Source organism: Eurypyga helias, unplaced genomic scaffold (assembly GCF_000690775.1).
Source record: "Eurypyga helias isolate BGI_N326 unplaced genomic scaffold, ASM69077v1 scaffold19229, whole genome shotgun sequence".
Lineage (NCBI taxonomy): Eukaryota > Metazoa > Chordata > Aves > Eurypygiformes > Eurypygidae > Eurypyga > Eurypyga helias.
The window spans coordinates 13,061-29,231 of record NW_010274178.1 but is presented as its reverse complement, the minus strand read 5'-3'; the positions used below and the strand labels follow the sequence as shown (position 1 = coordinate 29,231).

Here is a 16,171-nt window from a genome sequence, read left to right as displayed (position 1 = left end):
TTGTGCTTGGGATTGTCCCGATCCAGGTGCAGGACCTGGGTACCTGCATCCCACTTCCAATTGTCAACAAGCTTTTCAAAAACCACAACCCACATCAACAAGGAAAAACAACAAGACATGAACATTCATCCCCTGTGTTTTCATAAGATGAGTATTTTATCACGTAGCACTCACCTGCTTTTTGTAGTTTTTCAGCTGTTCTTCAAAGTGCGCACGAAAGCAGGACACCGTTTCATTTTCACCTACAAGATAGAAACAGCCCTTTCATCAACAAGTCCTGTCTGTAGTACTAAATCATGCCCAAATCCACACTCTAAAAAAAGCAAGATTGTTACGTTGTGTGTGTAAGTATTTTAAGCAAAGCAGTGTGCAGGATTACTTTTAATTTCTTTCACCAATTTGCTCAATTTCAGCATAGCTCTCCTATTACTGTAGCAGACAGGAAACACCATTCTTAAGTTTTGCTTAACTTTTTGTGCAGAGCAGACTGGGCAAAACTGTAATATGTCTGTTTAATCCTTCCACATATTTATCACACACCTAAATAAACATCTACTCCACAAGAGTGCTCATATTTGGTTTGCATCTTTTGAAAAAGCAAACTGAAGCACGAGAAAGGTTTGCAATTTGCAAAGGGGACATATGGAAGAGGATAATACTGAAAGTCATCCAGTTCTAGGGGACAAAACTACTCTAATTAAAAAGTGTAATTGCTATCCAGTTGATTCAAGACACCACTGATTCCTCAAAGTTTCAATTCGTACCTGTAAACCCATAGAATTAAATGCAAATTAATATCAAATTAAGTGTTTTATTTTCCTCATTTTATGAATTTAAATAGATTTCCAAGATGAGGCAACAAATCATCCCTCTCCGGTCATCTCCAGGTTATTTGGTATAGAAAACACAAGAAACCCAAATTTGTTGATGTGTCTTCCTTAACGCTGCAGTGACAGTAGGTGCTTGTCAACTCCAAATTATGTGCTTTGCACAAGTTCCTAAGCAAGCCCGAAGGCTGATCTTCATCAAGATACAGGGAAAAAACATCCCTTTAAACTTTCCAACACCAAAGTCCCATTTGAAAGAGTAGATTTTTTTTTTTAAGCCCTAAAACTAGCCTTCGTTGTCAGAAGACCAGACCTACTAGAGGAGAACGTGAATCCACCACACAGGTTGGACTTGCAGAAGTACGTTTTTACGATCTAGGATGCCAGTCAACCCAATCCTGTGGGAGTCTGATTTTACAATATCACTGACATACCAGCTTCCTGCCAAAAGTTTCTCATTTACAAAGCTAAACCTTGTGAAGATTTTATCCACCTCTACCTTCCAAGAAAGTTCAGACTCCGAATACTTAGTTCATAGAAACATCCAGATTTGCCACCTTCTCATCAATATTGTTACATATTTTGGCTTCTGAATAATCTTTGAGTAGAAAAGGAAGCAGTTTAGACCAGACAAAGCCCACTATAATTGTCTTCCCTGAAATTAAGTACTAAAGCACCCTACAAAACTGGTGTTATGTGAAATGTCTGTTTTCCCCATGCAGTAATGGCAGTTCTTAACGCAAAAGGAACCTGAGCATACATTAACCTCATGGACAAAGATATTTGTAAGACATTAGTGTCTGAGCAGGTTCTCAAAGCCAAATTGCCTCTCTTCCCAACCCAGGAAACACTACAGCAAGTAGGACTAGACGAAACAGGTATTTCATTAAATGGTGAAATTTAAGACCTGTTGGATTTTACACCGGACCACAAGTCAGAGCTTTGCACAGTTGCAATTAGAGTAGGAGTTAACAAGAGTCATTACTGTTATTCCTGGCTTTTATAAAGCGCCACTGAAAGACCAGTAGTAAAGCAATGCTCCAGTGAACCTATTTCTAAGGAGACTCCGATCTTTATTCCACTCAAATACTTACTCTTGTCCAGTCGTGGCCGTGGGTTATATCTATATCCAACCTGGCTCCAGAAAACAGGCACAGAACCTCTTGTTTGTATAAATGAAAGGGTGTGATTATGAACATGAATCAGTTGCTCTGTCTCAACATAATTAGCCACGTTCCCATTTTTATCAACACCTCTTCGCTTATACCGCATTCCTAGGAGGAACGAGGACGATAACACAAATTATTAATGCTTAAGACTAAATATGAAGTTATTGTTGTCAACAGTGGTAACACAAGAAGAACATTCTAGTCAAAACTCAAAAATGGTAAATCACTCCCATCCTAGTTTAATCCTCAAAAGTTATACGGAATATATGGATAGAGTTTATTTACAGACATACTACAAGCAGCAGAAAATAAGCTGGCAGGGCAAGGCAGTCTACAGGCACCATGAAGTCAGACATATCTAGCCCTGTTGTCAACAGTGGTAACACAAGAAGAACATTCTAGTCAAAACTCAAAAATGGTAAATCACTCCCATCCTAGTTTAATCCTCAAAAGTTATACGGAATATATGGATAGAGTTTATTTACAGACATACTACAAGCAGCAGAAAATAAGCTGGCAGGGCAAGGCAGTCTACAGGCACCATGAAGTCAGACATATCTAGCCCAACCAAGAATACATTACTTCCTCTTTTTTTAGGAAGTTTTACTGTAGTGCTTGGTATTTGCCATCAACCTGAAGGCCACTTTTACTGACAGATGCTCCACTTCTTGCAACAGGGGATCCCACAAGCAGCCCAAGAAGATCTGCACATTCCAAAGAGCAGATGTCCCCGCCTTGTTTTCACCTGCATAATTCTGCACATTAGGAACAGACACTGCTCTTCCAACCATGCAGTTTTTTGCCTAGCCATCTGATCATGGAACAGAGCAGGTGAGTGTTTGCACACGGAGGAGTGCACATCCTTTACTCAGCACATCACTCTTTCAGACAGGATGCAGGTGGTAGCAAGGGACAGGGAAGAAATAAGTAGAAAGGGTCGGAGAAAAATTCAAGGCTGTGATTTACAGCATGGAAATCCAGTTCCACAGAACCGGAACAACTCTGTTCCAAGTCTTGAAGTAGCACTGGACCAAACTTTACAGCTGAACCCCAACAGCACTAGCTAAGGACTATGGGAGAGAAGGGAAGAGATTAGAAAGAGGGCAGTGAAAGGGATGTAAAAAACCTATCACAGGGGCCTTTATAGGGTCACAAAACATCAAAACAGTTTTACAGCATTTAATCAGATGGGACTTTTTAGACTAAAGCATCAAATACCCTTTAAGTATATCCTGCCACAAAGACTAGCTGCTTTTATTGATTTAAATAAATTCAAAACTAAATCACTGCACAGTAATCTTAGTTCCCTTAGTTTTGATATCTCAACATTTGCAGACACTAGACTCTTGCTCTCTTAAGCACAACTGTCTTATCTCATGATATCTCTCCTTAAGGTCTTGGGTACGTTGATACTTCAGTGCAGTGGGGCTTTTCCCCCCCCCCTTAAATCACAAACAAGCTGCCGGGCAAATCAAGAATCAGTGTATTTAATGGAATTATCTTTGGCTTTCAAATCTGGGTTTTGGAGTGCATTTTTTTGTTTGCATGTTCATTTTAACAACATTTCATAAATGAAAACACTTTGAACCCTGAGCTAAAGTCGTATTACAGAATGAATTAAACACACCACTTAATCCTACAATTACTCAATCAAAACATACGATAAATATACTGAAACAGTCTTTTTGGGTCAAGACAAAGTTCTACACAGTTTACACTCTGGACTAGCAATCAGGTGACCAGAGTGTCATTAATAGTAATAGGGAATCAGTAACAAATTTGCCCTCTGCAATTCAGTTTCTGTATCGGTAAAACAATTTAGGGCAAATAAGGCCCACTGCAAACTAGATACTGCCCTGAAACTCTCAAATATTTACTCTACGTTGTTCTGGCAAATACTCTAAGTAACAAATGTTCAGTGCTGTGTGCACTACAGCCTTTTCTTTCCCTCCTGAAAGCAGGAAAGGCTGTAGCACATACTCTGACCAGAGCTGATCATCTGCTGACCAACACAGCACCCCTCCAGGCTCTGTCTTCTGCACTCCTCTCCAGTATCCAGGAACAACCCCAATGTCTTGAACTACATTTGCCTACCAGCTCTGTGCCGACTCCGGCGTGAAATAAGTGCCACCAGAAACGTTGGATGAACATCATCTACACAAGTTGATTCCTGAGGAGGAGTTTCAGGACTGCTCTTATCATCATCAGAAGATTCACTATAGTTTACTACAAGCTCTTCAATTTGCACAAATCCTTGTATGATGGGTATAATCCAGAAGTCCACTTCAGCATTCTGAAGGTTACAAAAGACATTTACATTCTTGTTGGTACTATATTACCTGCAATTATTTCTGCCATTTCTCATGTTTATAAACAGCTGCTTCATGTGCTTTTCATGTTTTAAGAAATTTTTGCCATGTCATTGCCTTATTTCTTAAGGGGTACCAGCATTTTTTCTTCATTAGTTGTAGGGTTTTTTGATCAGGAGGAAGAACAAGAAAGCAACTTAAGGTTTTTCTGTGGAGATGAAATGAGCTGAATCAAGGCAAGGCAAAAAGCCCTCCTCTACTCCCAGCCCTCCAGGGATGGAAGAGAACCCTACACTATTTAAAAGCTTCTTTTCCCCTTTCCCAAATGAAGTTTTTATACAGTGTTAAATCTGATGCTTAAAACACATTAAAAGCTAGAAGTGGAAACTTCTTACATCAAAGACTGTCACAGCTCAGACAAAGCAGCAAATACTGGTAGTTTATTATTATCTAGTTTATGCTTTCAGGCAGTTTACAACCTCTCTGTGGACATACAGCATACTGCATCGGCACAGGCAAATAGATAATTTAAAGCACAATGCTGTTAGCCTGTTTTCAAAACATATTAGTATAAGCTTTATATGGGCCAACTTAGTACCCAAGCCAACTGCTTCATGGCTCTGCACATCAGTGCTTTGTCACCCGAAAAGCTCAGTTTCTTAACAGAATTTAGATCCAAGTTCCACACAATTCAAGGTTATCCATGAAAAATACAACTACTTAAACTCCTCCACTACATTCAACCTTTCAGAGAGCATCTAGGTTTACCTTGCTCAGAATCCATAAGCATCAAGAGTACATCAGATTATTAATGAGAGAGATGCAGGGCATTAAGTAAGATGTCTGCTGTCATCTTCAAAAGAACCTAAGACTTAAGCTAAACTGGCACACAGTCGTTAGCAACTCTGTCCTTTATCTTGGAGGTTATTTTAAAATAAAGTTGGAGTATATACTGAAGAAAAAGAGTGGTGGTTCTGTGCTTTTAGTGTGCCCATTAGCTAGGAAAATGCTTTATCTACTACTCTGAATAGCTGTTCAGAATAACTTGTTCTACACTGCTGTCACTTTGATCAGCTCTTCTGTTCAAGGAGGAAAAAACAGTATTCTCCAGTTAGGAGGACAAAAACCTTATCTCAAAATTTTGGAGTTCAGTATCTTTTCTTTTCTGGCTCTTCCTCCTTATCAAATAATCAGCTCTGTCCAGGGATAATCCATTTCACAGATAAATACATCTTAAATTTACCTTCAGAAATCAGCACAAACTGATCAAACCAAGTTACCCTGCACTGCTTTATTGTAATGAGGTTTTTAATTTGGTGGATGTGCATTCCTTGGCAACAATCACAAGCTACAACACGCTCTGCTTCAGAAGGAGAATCAGCCCTCATCCTGGCCCCTGTCCACCAAGCAGGTTTTTAAGTAAACTTCTGTGAGGCCTGAAGTACACATTTCAACTAAAAAAGGATGGTTCTCTTAATACACATAGACAATCACAAGCTACAACACGCTCTGCTTCAGAAGGAGAATCAGCCCTCATCCTGGCCCCTGTCCACCAAGCAGGTTTTTAAGTAAACTTCTGTGAGGCCTGAAGTACACATTTCAACTAAAACTAAAGGATGGTTCTCATAATACACATGTTATTGTTAGAAATTTCTAAGACTCACATCAATGCTGATGAGATCTTCAATCATGTGCTTGTTCCAGAAGAATCTGTCATCAACCTATTTAAAACAAAACAGGCAGGTTTTGCAACATTTTAACTAACATTTGGCAATATCTTTGGTAAAGACAGGAGGTTTATTCTCTGCAGCTCTATGTGCAAATCTATTGCTCACTATTTTTGAACATAACAGCTCAGTTCAGGACATGCTGCCTGAGACCTTGCTTTTGTTTCCTTGCGCTGAAGCTGGTCACAGGGCAAGATCTTTGGTTGCTGTAGGTTAAAGCAGCAGAGAATGTGACCAGTCACGTTTGGACCACATACATTATTGCACAGCACATCTCCCAGATGGAAAAAAGAAACAAAGCCAAACCACCACACACACTTACTCTTCGCCAGAGGGGTAAGTTCGTTTTCTCACACGCACTCTGCCGCTGCACAGAATTTGTTAGGTCATAGGTCAGGCTGTAGTAAAAGGAGTCTGAATCCATGAACATTTTGAACAACTCCTCCAGTAATCTCTTCTCCAGCTTCTCTTTTTCTTTGCTTTCTTTAATCTGAAAGAAAAGTAATGGCTTTCTTATGTCTTTCTCTTAGAATGAAAAATATTCCAGCCATATTTGCTAAGTGCCATTCCTAACCTTGCAGGACAAGCATTTTCTCAGCAGAGATAAATGGAAGGGTCAGCATGTTAAGAAATATCACACTATCACTTTCAGCAGTAAGGAAAGCTCCAGAAGTCAGCCTCAAGTTTCTGTGAAACTTGGTATCTACATATTCCAATTTTAATATTGTTTGGACTTTCAAATCCAAGCTATTATTGTGTAAAGAGTGTTTTGATGAGATTGTATGGTGTTCTTTGAGCAGCTCTGCATTAGATTTTGTCTCCAGTTCTACATGGCAAGAGATGCTTATGCAGAGCAATTTATGCAAGTTCAGAATCCCACTAGAAGCAAATCCTGCCAAGAAGGCTCTCTAGTACTTCTGCCCAAATTAATTACAATAATGTAATTACAATAACATAATAATTACAAAATGAAAAATCAGAAGAGCAACAGTTAAATAATCAAAAATTAAACTGAACTTCAAGACAGTAGTTGCACATTGGACAGTTTTTCACTAGCTCACTTTTTTAGGTCTTACTACCCCATTTGATCAACCACCACAACCTTGGAATTAGCAACTAAACATTAAAAACCACCACACAAGAAAACAGCATAAAGCTTTACCTTTTTTTTATTTGGAGCAGACACATTTGATTTAATTTGAGTAAGAGTCTTCAGCAGAAATTTTGTGTCATCTGGGGACTGTGTAATCTTCTCTGGCTTGTTTATCCCAAAGTGGTGCTTTTTACAAAGCTAAATAATGATATTGAATTAAAGCCAATGCTTAAATACTCCAGCAAGTTCAAGAAACTTTTAGTTAAATGTCTACAAAAGCAAGACGGCAACATCCACAAACCTAGAGGCAACACTCAAACCTGCATGCGCCCCCTGTATTTCAATCTATAGCATATTTCTCCCTTTTTTATAAAAGGCATTTTCTCTGGTGACTATGAGAATGCTTGCCTCAAATTGACATGACTTGAGTATCCAGACTCACCACAACTTCCCACCCAAATTAGAGTGTAAATTACTATTATTCACTTTCACTGGATTTCCTCTATCCATTCTCTTTTGGAAAAATTTCTGCAACATTTAAATTAGGGGTTTCCCTTGAAGCCAAGCTACACAATTAAGATTCCAAAACAGGATGGAAGCAAGACGTCAAGGTAACACACACATTCCTGATTCAGTGCAGAGATATGACAGCTTCTTTCCTCCAAAAAACACAGACATGAAGCCTTATCATAGAGATATTCAGGGATAACCTCAGGAGTGAGCAAGGTGAAGTACCTGGGAGAGGGCACTGCACACCCGAGTTCTTGTAGAGGTTCCTACAAAAGCACCTGGCAGATGCCCTGTGTTCTTGCCTACACAGCTATGAACAGGAAGATATTAGATCTAGATTTCAATTCATACTCTTGTATCCCAGACCCTGGGAGGTTCTAATGCCCAGACTCTAAAATAGTGTTTCAGCAGCTCTTCCTGCTCCTAGAGGTCCACCAAAGCTTTGGAGTTCCCTCTTCAGGGAAGGTTTCTCATGCATCCTGTCCCTCCAACATCACCCACACACACACTCAAAACAGCAGCCCAAAGCCTGAAGACAGAATTGTTCTCCCACCAGTCTACCAACCACAGTGTACAACACCTTAAGAGAACTAGGATTTACTGAAAGCCTTACCATCCTGGTCATTAAGAGGTAATCAGGAGAGGTTTGGGGGTTTTATAAGCAAAAAAACAAGGTCCCTGTCCCAGTCTACAGCACTGTCCCTTTAGACAATTCCAGTGAATTCAGTTCTGTTCTTGAATTAGCTGTTGCTAAACTACACTAGTAAAATTTTGTTCTATTGTGGTATTTTCATGGGTCTTTATGAAATCTGGATATAATTTTATTGTAATTTCCCTCCCTATCAAAACTTGTGATTTCCATTTTAAAAAAATACTTTAAAAAAAACCCAGCATTTAAAAAGCACAAAATGGTCATTAAGTCTGCATACCTCTTATCTCTCTTTTTCCTGGTTTATGTGTTTAGCAATTATATTTCACATTTAAATTTTACTGAAGCAGAAAGAGGAAAGTCAGAATTCATTGAAGGTAGCCGTACCTCTAATTCCAGATCCTGAGGTTCTGTCTCAGACAGCGGAATCACTGCAATCTTTGTTATTTTGCAAACCTCATGGTCTCCTGGAAGTTTGCCCATCAACGCTTTCTGACGAATTAAAAGTAGCCACCACGGTAAATCTGGAAAAAGATTAGTAGATGCTTTGATTTGTCTGTCAGGCCTTTACTTTGATTAGTCTGCCAGAAGCTGCTCTCCAGCGCAAAACCTCTGCCAGGAATCGTTTCACTAGAAGGCTCCAGCGAGCAATAATTCACTGTTGCTGTGTTATTATGTACTGCAATTAAAAAAAACACTTGGGGGAAAAAAAAAAAACCAAACACTACTTATTCAGTCTGTAATATATTAAGGTGATTAACTATTTCACAGACTTACTCCTTGGAGGTAAAGCTACCACTGCTTCATCTAAAGCCATTAGGCAATCTCTAGGATGATGCATATTCCCAAGGTCACTAACAGCAGTACAATTTGGAAAGGGTACCTGGAGCTCAAGGGACAGCAAGCCAAGATTTTCCTTTGTTTGCTGTTTTATACACCACAGAGGGGACAAGACAGACTCAGGTAACACCTGATTACAAGATTCATGAGTTCAGACATCTGGTGGGTGAACACGGACTGCATCACAAAACATCTCATGTATGTTTAAAACTTCCTAAGATCACTGCTGAAGTATATGCATTGAAGTGGTGTAGAAATTAATGAGCCAAAGATTAATTAAGGTATTGGTAGCAGGTGCATTCCATAACCACATTCAATCTACAAGATTCACAATTACAGCTTCAACACTTTAAAGGGATAGAGAAACAGAACAAACATTCTCACTGACTGATGAATACTGCCTGGACATTAGCTTCCTAGATTTTAATCGTTTGGTTAGATCAGCAGTGGGCTAGTAGTATTCTGGGGGTTTATGAGTCCAAGTGAAAGTTCTGTTAAGAGAGCTGGAAAAAAGCACAGGAAGTCCGAGACACACACACACACCCACTACTCCTCCCAGCTGAGTTTAACTGAAGAGGCCATAGACAGGCATGAAAAGCATGCCATGGTAGACTTAATATAGCTTCCACGCTTGTTACAATGGATTGTGTCATGCAGTATGCCTTGAATACAACATACAGCCTCTGAAACATCTATTTAGAGGCTTTATAGCAAATACAACGTCTGTTTGCTTGCTTGGTAAATTCTAAATGCTATTTTATCCTCTAAGTGCTTAAGAGAAACTCAGGATAGCGTATTTAAATTCACAGGACACCCAGAATTGTTCTCTTTCCCACATTTTCCCAATATATGCTCAGCATAGAATTAGAACTCTATCAGAGTTGTGAGCATCTTTCCAATAACTAAACACTTATAACCCAAATCTGACAAGGTATTTATAAGCAGCAGTTTCTTCTGCCTAAACAAAAGGAATGATCATTGAAAGGAGACTACTGTGTGTTATGACACTCCACTCCTTAGTTCAATTCTGTATTACTGCCTTTAGGAGAGAGATGTGCTTATGCTGGGTACTAGGGAGCTGTTAAAAATTACAGATCCTTATAATTACAGATGCACCATGAGAACAAGAGGTTTGCCCCAAAAAAGGGAGTAGCGAAAGGGCAATGAAGACATGCACTACTTAATGTATGTGATCTTCTAAAGCAAGTCCTGCAGCACTTCCTGAACACAACAGCAAGTCCATGATCTCCGTAGGATCAGAGACAAGTCAGGTCAGGAGGGATCTCAGGATGTCACCTGCTCAAGCAGGGTCAGCTCTGAGGTTGGACCAGGTTACGCAAAACTGTGACATAAGGATCATCTAAAAACCAGTCAAAGGACAACAGATAAGGACAAGAGAATGACAGCAAACGCCAGCGAGACAGTTATCTGACGTAACAGCAGGTGCTGGAACAGCTCTTCTGTACAGGTACAGGCAACACAGCTCAGAGAACACTTGCCTTGGCCTCCAGCATTCCACCTAGCAACCACAGGGGTAAGGTGGAAATATGGAAAGCTGAGGAAAGCAGGACAGACACTACGCAACAGTGAACACCAATGAATAGGTAAGAAACTACTCTTCAGTTCACCACATATTAACAAACCCTTGTAGCAGTAAACAAGAACTTAACAGCTTAATACAGACCAGCGAGTTCAGTATTCCTTTATCATTTTTAAAAATGCACTCAAAGTCGTCTCAGAGCACAGTTCAAACCTCTATCTGTATTATGGCTAAAGCCACAGAACTCAGGAAGAAAACAGGAATTCCCCAGCAGATCAAAAGAAAACAGTCAGGAAGTAATTATGCAGATAAAGCATGCCCTAAAGTAAAAGCTTCAACAACAGCCACAGAAGCAGCATATTGTAACTGCCAGCAATATCTAAATGACTGGATGTGCTCCTGCAGTTAAAAAACAGTTCATAGAACAGCTTAAAAAAAAGCCAAAAGCCAAACAATTAGTTACTGTCTATTTGATATGGGAGGTATGGTGTGTACAGGAGAACACTATTGCTATAGGTCATTCTAAAAGAGTGTATGTTTTAAATCACCTCTTTAGATCTAATGTTCATTTTTAGTGTTTTATGAACCACGGCAGAGCAGATGGCAACCACCCGAAGTAAGCTGTTACCTCCCATTCCTCACTAAAACAGCTTAGCTCCTCTATTCCTTCAACACGGTCAGCACACCTCTGCTGTTTATTTTCTCTAACACTTCCCAAGCAATCCAGCATTTAGTTCTACCAAATACTTTTGCAGTAATTTTTCTTAAAGCGTGCATAAGTTTACTAAAAATGCTGATTTTCCCAAGTATTTTTATTTTAGCCAAGAAATTCCATTATGCCATTTTCTTGGCCTCTGTTACTTAATAACTTAATTAGTTGCATGGAAAAAGGATGTTTTGAGTTTTTGATTAGAAGTTTGAAATGGCAGCAGTTACATCCCATTGAAGATACTTCAGATGCTGAATCATTCATTGTTTCTGTCAGGATTCAGAGGCATGCTAACAAAAGAGCTTTCCTTCCCTTAGGACAGGGAAGGAGGAACTTCCCTTCTGTTTACTGAGTCTGTGAAGCTTTGCCATCAGCATTTAATTTGGGTCTTAATTAACCAGCACTGGAAGATCACACCAAATTGATACGAGTACAGACATGAAACTGCACAGGAGTCTGCTTGGACCAAGAAACAGAAAAACATGGTGGCAATGAAGGATTTAAGTGGAAATTGCCAGAACTGGTTAAGAAACTCAGGTTTGGTTGTAGTTACATATACAATACTAACTCTGAGCATATTCTAGCACTACAGCGTTTGATCACTTGCTAAGCAGCCTCTGATCAACAGTGACTCAATTTCAGGCTAGTAGAATAAAAGTACATACTTTAATCCAACAAAAAAATAGCACAACTTCCTAGTTCTGTATTGGGATTTTGGCAAAAGGAAATCGAGTGCTACACTTGTATTTATGTACGCACACTAACCAGACCACAAAACAAAACAAATATTCTATGAAGGAGAGACTTCATGCAAGAGAGATGCTCGCCTCTATACGGGAAGATCATGCAGAGACAATTTTAATTGCACACCGTGTAAGTACAGATGCACAATGTTCTGTTACAGTAATTTATGTCCACATCCTAAAGTTGTTTTCCATTTTTAGTCCACATTTTCTTACAACTCATCTTAGGATGGGCCAGAAAAAGGTAAGAGAACATACCCTTGCATTCTGATACTCTACTAAAGTTTTGTTGTTTGGGTTGTATTTTTTCCCCATACAGTCACAGGATGGTTTGGGTTGGAAGGGACGTTAAAGCCTACCCACTTCCAACCCCCCTGCCACGGGCAGGGACACCTTCCACTAGACCAGGTTGCTCAAAGCCTCATCCAGCCTGGCCTTGGACACTCCCAGGGATGGGCCATCCACAGCTTCTCTGGGCAACCTGTCCCCGTGCCTCCCCAACCCCTCTGGGAAGATTTTTTTTTCCCCCGATGTATAAATCTAGCCGCTTTCCATTTAATGCATCTTAATGTTTAAGAAAATTCAGTACTGGGGAAGAACCAAATGATACTTGAAGTAAACTGCACACCCACACCGCAGCTGAAAAGTCATGTCCAGGCATAGAACTGGCCTTCTCACAGCAAAGATTCTTTAAAGAATTAAAAAAACCAACCATCTAATACTGGCCAGCTGGTTTCTGCAAGACTGCATCCCTCCTACATAGGCTTTACAACAAATTCTCCTGTACTAGGCCAGCAATAAAACCAGCAAGATGAAAAGTACATTTAATCCCATCCCTAGTTACAGCAATTTGGCAAGGGTGTTTCAATGCTAAATTAAGGACAGCCCAACATTGACTACAGGGACATTTTGAGGTCATTTTAGGTCTATTCCAGCATTAAGCAAATCTTTCAAGAAGATGTAAGGATCTATGTCCAAGACATTAAAGTGCACACAGTCGTAGCAACAGCTTTAGAGCACACTGGTAGCCACTTCAATACTTAAGTTTTCTAAAGTTTCCGGTATTAGTCAGTACGTGCTAAACATTTTTAAACACACACCAGTACTTCTTTCCAACAATAGCTACCAACAAGGTTCTGAGCAGTAGAAGCCAATACAGGTCTCTAGTCAGCCAGAAAACCTTCAAATTAAGTCTTTTGATTCTTATAGTCTGGGGGCAGGAAAGAAGAAATCAGAGCAGCAAGTCCTCCTACTCCAGGTCAGCTCTGAGAGGAAAGCATTTTGCCCAGCTTCCAGCACAGCACTCTTACTAAGTCTGGAGATACTGGTCCAGCACTGTTAAATATTTATACAGCTTCTGCTGATAAAGTTTCCAGGTGACAAAGATTGATAGAAGAATAAGTAATGAAGACAGGTTACTGTTACAGAATGCCAGATGATTCAGCTAGAGGATTACATAAAATTACACTTAAATGTGATCAAGTGAGAGTTGGTTGACAATAATAGGTTTCAGGAGACCTATGTAAAGAGACCTCAGTCAGCCTTCTCGTTTCGACCGCAGCCCGACAGAGGACACTCAACAGCAACCGTCAGCAGATTCAGGGGAGCAGTAGTTCTCGCAGAGGAGTATGGATAAATAGCTTGAGAGTCTTTCTTCAGACATTTACAGGTAGAAAATAAATGCCTGTTTACAGGACTGCTGCCATCACTAAACAGCAGAATATCCACAACAAGAAGGATCGTCTGTGAACAGATTCTGATGGTGTCATCTGAACAAGGCAGAGAACAACACACTTCCACTGGCCTTAGCAGCAACGGAATGGGATGCCTGGATGAGCACAATTGATTCGGCAGCTCTGTAGAACACATGGAAAGCCCACCAGATAAACTTAATTTATTTGACAACAGCAAGCTGGCACCTGTTGAAGGGTCACATGCTGGGGAAAGCTTCAACTGTGCTTTCATAAGCAGAGGAAGTGCCTCATAATAAGCACACATGCAAGGATATTTGGTTGCCATAACATACTAGACCTTCCAGAAAGTATTTGATAAGTTCTTCCCCTTCAAAGGCTTTTATACTAGACTCCCTAGAGAGAGGAGGGAAGGTCTCTGTGTACGTAAGTGCTTGGTTAAAAAAAAAAAAAACACACACAAAAAAACATGCTGAAAACAATCATTGAACATTTTCCCACAGCAGAAAGAGGCTGTTATTGGAGTTTAGCCATCATACATCATGAACAGCACAGACAACCTGGATGAGAAGAGAAGGTGAGATGTCAGAGTCTGAACCACTTTGTATCACCAGACCTGAAAAAGGAAATAGATCTGTAGAATGAGCACAGACAGAAATATCAGGTGAAATTCAAAGATAACGAAATAATGCAATGGAAGGAGGACATGATCATAAGCTTCATGGAGATGGGCTCTGAACTATTACTCTCAGAAATGAGACTCAGGACATACAGTACGTATGGAGCCAACTGTTTCTAGAACCAGACCTGTCAAACGCTTGTGCAATGGTGCACCAGTGCCCGTATCCTTCCTCCTTCGTTGCTAGTATGCCACTGCCATCTTGACTAATCTGTTTCGATGCAAGGGACCCCAAACATCTGATCCATTTCAACACTTAATCCATCCGGCTATCCTGGAACACACTTGAAACGTTACCTGTATTGATCATATTGCCAGGCACTACTTTCACTGCAGGGTCTAAGCATTCACAGAGAGAACAGCACACAGTTAGCAAAGCAGAGTTTACAGCTACCTCTCCTACCTGTCAGTAAATAAGATATCCAGAGCTCTACTGGCAGAAGAGTATTTCCAGACAAATCTGGTATATATCAAAGTAAATATTTATTATGGCTACAGGAATTTGCAGCTGACTAAAGCTAAAAGAGCATTGACCTTATTTTACAGGAAAAAGAAACATTCAGAGATAGGCCTAACAGTATATCACAATGCATTCTATGCCTGCTTTCATTTTATAGCTATGTCTTACATTTCGCTACAAATAAGTTTAAGTGTTCCTTTTACATTCAAGTAGTTGCCTACCAAGGCAGTAATTATTCTTCAGGTTTTCATACAGCATTGAGAATTAAAGCCTTTTATTTTTGTGACAGCTTCCACCACTAGTTTTTGCACAGTACCACAGGAGAACAACAAAAACTGCTCAAAAGGATTATTCAAAAAAGGTGCAAGAATTTCATGCACATCACACAGAGCCTCAGTTAGAACTTCAAAACACCAATTTGCACTCTTTGTGAATGCAGTTCTCCATTTTTACAAGCCAATGACAAACCAAACCACATACACTGGAAAGTAGAGGGAATTCACATAGCTGGGGAGTAACTCCATTGCAAAGAACATTACATAATTCCATTTGAAGTACACAGTATTATTTGTAGTATCACTGACTTTAAAACAAAGGGCATTAGTAGTTAAAAAAAAAAAAACACACACCCCAAAAAAGCAATCACATACCTGTATGAAGCTGAACTTTACCAATGACTCCCTCTACCAGGCCCAGGCAAATGGGATTCCAAGCCAAAAGAAGATCAGTGGCTGCAAAAAAAAAAAAGAACAAAGCTCTTGGGTTTTTAAGTAAACTCAACAGGACAATTAATCCAGCAATGATCATTCTTTTCACTTTCCTCACTTTGGAGGACAGAAAACACACCAGGATTCCTGCAATAAGATGTATATGCTGTTCAATTTTTGCTTGGTGCCAAGTAGATATGGCCAAATTACTAAGTTTCTGATTTAAAGCCCTACCCCAGATATTAAAAACACACACCACACAATTATTTGGGGCTATGGCAATTCATTTTAATGGAGACTTAATTCTTTTAATATCCATTAGAATTTGTAACAAAGTTTTACATGGCTATAGTGAAATTAAATACAGGTCAGCAAGTCAACAACGTAACTTCAAAACCCTAGCAGGTGTCAGCTTCCAGCCCCAGCTCTTTCCCATACCTATCCAATTTCTATTAGTTTCATATCCTCTTCCTTTATACATACACACATAAACTTTCTCTTTTGTTAAAAGATTCTCA

The 16,171-nt window shown here is 39.7% G+C and overlaps 1 protein-coding gene across 1 annotated transcript; it reads right to left on the bottom strand.

The window, feature by feature from the left end:
• Positions 1-174: 174 nt before the first annotated feature.
• LOC104505303 (phosphatidylinositide phosphatase SAC2-like) lies at positions 175-15,677 on the bottom strand (the record flags this gene model as incomplete). The annotated part of the gene is made up of 8 exons (XM_010159743.1): positions 175-242; positions 1,922-2,101; positions 4,091-4,289; positions 5,970-6,026; positions 6,355-6,522; positions 7,195-7,323; positions 8,672-8,808; positions 15,597-15,677. Coding segments are annotated over 8 exons (1,019 nt in total), but the record flags the coding sequence as incomplete, so codon positions are not given.
• Between the last annotated feature and the right edge of the window lie 494 nt (positions 15,678-16,171).